General features: G+C 36.0%; 1 protein-coding gene across 1 annotated transcript; it reads right to left on the reverse strand.

Annotated features, from left to right (window-relative positions):
* Nucleotides 1-1159: 1159 nt before the first annotated feature.
* On the reverse strand, nt 1160-1618 carry LOC141910281 (uncharacterized). Its single transcript, XM_074801012.1, has one exon. It carries the CDS (start codon nt 1616-1618, stop codon nt 1160-1162), a length of 459 nt encoding a protein of 152 aa, XP_074657113.1.
* Between the last annotated feature and the right edge of the window lie 3818 nt (nt 1619-5436).

Below are 5436 nucleotides of genomic sequence, written 5' to 3' on the forward strand. Positions count from 1 at the left end.
ATACAAATCGATGGTACGAAAACGTAGGATTTGTGATGACACCATGGGTCGGTGGTCATTCTCCAGGACTCAGTTCCGAGTTAAGATTTGACTCTGGTCTCTGGATTTAAAACATTGGAAATGAATTGATTCTAAGTAACTCAGAGTTAACTCACAACTGTGGAACTGGATCGATGTCAGACGAAAATAAATAGACATTATGTATATTTCATTCTGGCTTAGGATTGTTCATGCGTGTTGTGTGTCTACATTGTTGTTATAATGCGAATGTGGTTTATCTTTTAGAATTAAATGATATGAAAGAAAATAAAATGGTTTCGTTAATTTTTTTAATGTTTACTTTGTGACTGCTATAACATATATGTTCCTATGCTGATTATTTGGATAAAAAGAATCTTATTGGTACCGGTACTAGACGGCCGTAAAATTATAATAATTTCAAAGGAATTTGAACCGGTACTTGTTTGGTCATGTTTCATGTTTGCAACCATCTACAACTACGGTCCGACACCGCGAACGTGCTCAATATTTATCTGATAATATTCGTTTCTGAAGTTCTCAAAAAGTCGATGAACTTTGATAACCGAAGTTTGCCTAGTATAAAATAGACATTAGGCGCCTGGTCTCTCTCACCACACTTGATTCTGACTTCTTCTACAGGTGGCAGCCAGTCAACGGTATCGTAATATAATAATTCCATATAAAATTGCCTGCAAATAATGGGATTCGAACCTAACTCGTTGTATCGATCGGTCCGGTGCCCTGTCCGACAGTGGGTATCCCCGTGGGAAAACCCGTTTACTATTTAAAGTAAAAATGAAGAAATTCCGCGTTTTTGGAAAATTCCGCGATTCCGTCTTTCCGCGATATGACAACACCGGGTATTACATTCAGGTTCCCAAGTGTTTTCAGAGTCCGGATACCCTTTCCATTTTATGGGATATTCCATCTCTTTAGTTGACTTATTCAATCTGGAACGGACAATTCTTTCTACTTGATAAATCGGATCTTCATCTTCACTATCACTACTACTCAATTCGTTATTTATTGAATTTTTCACATCAGATTCTAATTCTTGATTTAATTCTTCATTGTCTTGTTCTAATTCTAAATTTTCATTAACACGTTCTAATTCTAAATTCTCATTAGCTCTTTCAACTTATAAATTTTCGGATTCCACATCTTTGTCATCGACATAATCAATATCGATAAGTATATCATCGGGATGCGTATACGGCTTCATTCGATTAACATTGACTACTTGTTCTGTTGGTTTATTTTCCCTTACATTGTAAACCTTATAAGTCACATCTGACATCTTCGAAAGGATCACAAAAGGACCATGAAATTTATGCGCAAACTTTCGCATGACATCTTTCTTTAAATGTGGTGAAAAGATCCATACATAATCACCGGGGTTGTACGATCTAGGATTGCTTTTCTTGTCATATTTTTCTTTCATTCTCCTTTGTGACCTTTCAAGGTTGTCTAATGCTATTCTTAAGGCTGTATGAATACTTTCAACAATATGCTCTAAATATTCGCGGTCGGAACTGACTAATTTGGATTGTACTTCTAAAGCAACATCAGCTGGCAAAACTGGTTCTCTCCCATGCATAAAAAAATATGGTGAAAATAATGTGGATTAATTTCAAGGGCTACATCGATATGCAAAGAGACAACCTGGTATAAATTTGTCCCAATCCTTTTGTTTCGTTCCTACATACATAGATAAAGAATTACACAATGTTTCATTAAATCTTTCTACTAATCCGTCACACATGGGATGATAGGGTGTAGTTCTAACTTTCTGTGTATTAAATAGAGCACAAACTTCCTTTATCAAATTAGACTGAAAGTTCTGACCCTGATCAGTGAGCAACGTTTTAAAACAACCATACCGACAAACTATTTCATTATATAGTATCCTAGCAACGGTTACTGCCTCCATATTCTCTAACGCAAAAGCTTCCGGGTATTTCGTCAAATAATCAGTACATACCAGGATATAACTTTTCCCAGATGATGTTTTCCTTAGTGGACCAAAGAAATCTAAAGCTATTCTTTCGAATGGACCTTCTACTTTTATAGGATTTAATGGTGCTTTAGTCGGATGCGGTAATGGTTTGCGAGTTGCACAGTCTCCACAACTTTTAATCCAATGGGTGGTATCTGCATACATACCCTTCCAGAAATATCGTTGTTTCATTTTCAAATATGTTTTTGCCTGACCGAAATGTCCTGCTGACAAATCATTATGCATCCAATATAAAACTTCTGGTCTTAAAGATTTAGGGATTACTGTCCGTTCCTAAGCAATTCCTTTGTCTACTTTGAAGTGTTTTTTAATATATCATCTTTTATGAAATAATCTTCACTTTCAACAATTAATCGTCTTGCTTCAACTTCGTTATCAGGTAAAATACCATCAGTTAAATAATTCATCATCTTACTTAATTCCTTATCTTCCTTTTGCTTTCTTGAAATTACTTTCTCCTCAAGGAGCTCAGTTGTATTAATATTCAGTAGTTGCGGATTCGCGTTTAGAAAACCAGTATTTCTATATTCTTCAGTTTCATAACTGTCATCATCATTACTTTTCATCACCTTAAGAATATCACGACTATCTTCTGGTCGCGTTTCACTAATAATTACCTCTGAGGGTTTAATATTAACCGCCATGTGCTTACTATCAGCCTCCATGTGATTATCTAATATTCCCTCTCCGGGATATATTGTCACCTCAACAGGGTTTTCTTTAAATACAGCCTCTTTGGGTGAGATAACTACCTCTATGGGTTTTTCATTTAACACAGCCTCGTCAGGCGAAATAACTACCTCTATGGGTTTATCATTAAACAAAGCCTCTTTGGGCAAAAAATTGACCTCAGTGGGTCTTATTAAACTGGAGGGTACCTCTCCATTTCCTGGCTTAGTCAGCCGAAACATCCTCCGGTCCTTCCTGGCCATGGAAGGATCATGGGACTTAATTATTGCTGCTAAGCTTGACAAGGATTCCTTGTCCGAAAGTTTAGTTTTCTGGTTTACTACTGTTTCATCTCTCCTTTTCTCACTTTTCTTAACTTTATCGAATCGAGTTAATCCATCGGCATTTTGATGGATCGCCCCTTTTCTATGAGTGATCGTAAAATCATATTGTTGTAATTGTAAAGACCACCTAGCCAATTTTCCACTGGGCTCTTTCATATTCATCAAGCATTTTAACGCGTGGTGATCGGTGACTACTTCAAATTTATTGCCATAAATGTATGGTTCATACCTCTTAACTGCCTCAACTACCGCTAGGCATTCTCTCTCAGTCGTTGATAGGTTACGTTCTGCGGCCGAGAGAGTTCGCGTGCCTTAGCAAATCACTCTCTCAGATCCATCATGAATCTGTGCCAGAACAGAACCTATAGCTTCTGAGATAAATGGCATTTCAAAGTTTGGATACGCAAAAATTGGACCGGTTGTTAACTTATTCTTCATTGTGTCAAAAGCTAATTGACAAGATTCAGACAAAATAGATGGAACGCTTTTCTTAGTTAGGTCTATCAATGGCTGAGCTATGTGTGCAAAGTCTTCTATAAATTTCCGATAGAAGAACACAGACCTAGAAATCCTCTTAGTTTCTTAATGGTTAATGGTTGGGGATATTCTTGAACAGCGACTATTTGATCCATATCAACCGAAATTCCTTCCGCCGAAATAATATGTCCTAAATATTTTACAGACTTCAAACCAAATTTGCATTTTGAGGATTTCAATCTTAGTCCTGCCTGTCGCAATCTATCAAATACACATCTTAAATTATCTAGATGTTGTTGCCATGTACTACCAAAGCATATGATATCATCCATATAAACCATACAGATGTCATTAGTCAAGCCATGTAAGACCTTATCCATCAGTCTGGAAAAGATTCCTGGACTGTTGGCCATGCCTTGAGGCATTACCTTCCATCTATAAAGTCCTCTTTGAGTACAAAATGAAGTAATATCTCTACTCCCTTCTTCTAATTCAGTTTGAAAGAATCCTGATAATAAATCAAGAGTAGTGAAAATGATTGGTTTGCTTTGACCCAATGAAGATAAAATTCTTTCGATTCTAGGCAGAGGATATGCATCCTTCCTAATTACGGCGTTTACTTTTCTATAGTCTACACAAAATCTATAAGAACCATCTGGTTTCTTAAAAGGAACCACTGGAGATGCCCACGCGGCATCTGATGGTTCAACTAAATCCATATCAACCATTTTTGATACTTGTCTATCTATTTCTCTTTCAAGAATCGGTGCAGGTCGATAAGGGCACGACCTAATTGGGGGATGTCCTTCAACATCAATTGAGGCTCTTATTAAATTAGTTCTACCAATCTCTTCCGGGGAATTTGCAAAGCAATCCCTATATTCCTTTAATAAATTCGTTAATTCATTTTTCTGTTCATTAGTTAAATCAGACTCACTTAAATCAACATTTGGAGCTCCCAATAATTCATCATTTTCTATGAATGGGCTTGCAGTTTGATTAAATGGTGACCTTATTCCACTTATTTCTGGTTTATCTTCCGTGTTGGAAGATTCCAATAGAAAATATTTCCTTACCCGTATTACTTTACTGTGGTAGGAAATAACCTAATGTGGTCCCTTTACGTATAATTACATCCTCGTCATTAAGATTCATTAATCGAACCGGTATATAAAGTTCATTAACAGTTCCTAATGTTTGACCACATAATATTTTATATTTAGCTGGTAATTTATAATCAGAATTTACTATCCCTTGAGTGCCATTCGATATAGGTGCTTGAACACTTCTCATAATAGAAATTTCAGAATTTGCTGGTATTTTCTCACTTTGTCTTGCTGCAATTTTACTACTTCCGTCTAAACTAACTTGACCAACAAGTGGTGCTACCACTCCTATTTTTGTTTAAGTCAATAATCTATTCTCAAAATCAATAAATGCTTTATATTTTTCTAGATAATCGCTTCCCAAAAAAACATCATGAATAAGATTATCAACTATGTAAAAATCATGAGTGGTTGTATCGTCATATATATCGAAATTAATCGAGGTCAATCCTAATAATTTGAAATTACTTCCCTGTACTGAAATTGCTTCTTCAAAACTTCCCTTTTAAAATGCGGGCTTTTCACTTAAACTATTGTATACTTTCAAGCTCAAAACCGAAATTCCAGCACCCGTATCAATAAGGCATTCAACTGATTGGCCATTAATTTTAGCGTTTATTGTCATCGCTAACGATGTCATAAATGGACATGGGGGTAATTTAGTTGCATTGATGGATACACGATTGTTTGACTCTTTTGAATTAAATGTTGTTTTGCCCGAAATAATGGGTGAACTTCGCTTGCAGAGGAAACCGGGTTTTTGACAAATGTGATTAGATTTTTTTAGAATTACTTTTTGTAA

This window comes from Tubulanus polymorphus, chromosome 8 (genome assembly GCF_964204645.1).
Source record: "Tubulanus polymorphus chromosome 8, tnTubPoly1.2, whole genome shotgun sequence".
NCBI lineage: Eukaryota > Metazoa > Nemertea > Palaeonemertea > Tubulaniformes > Tubulanidae > Tubulanus > Tubulanus polymorphus.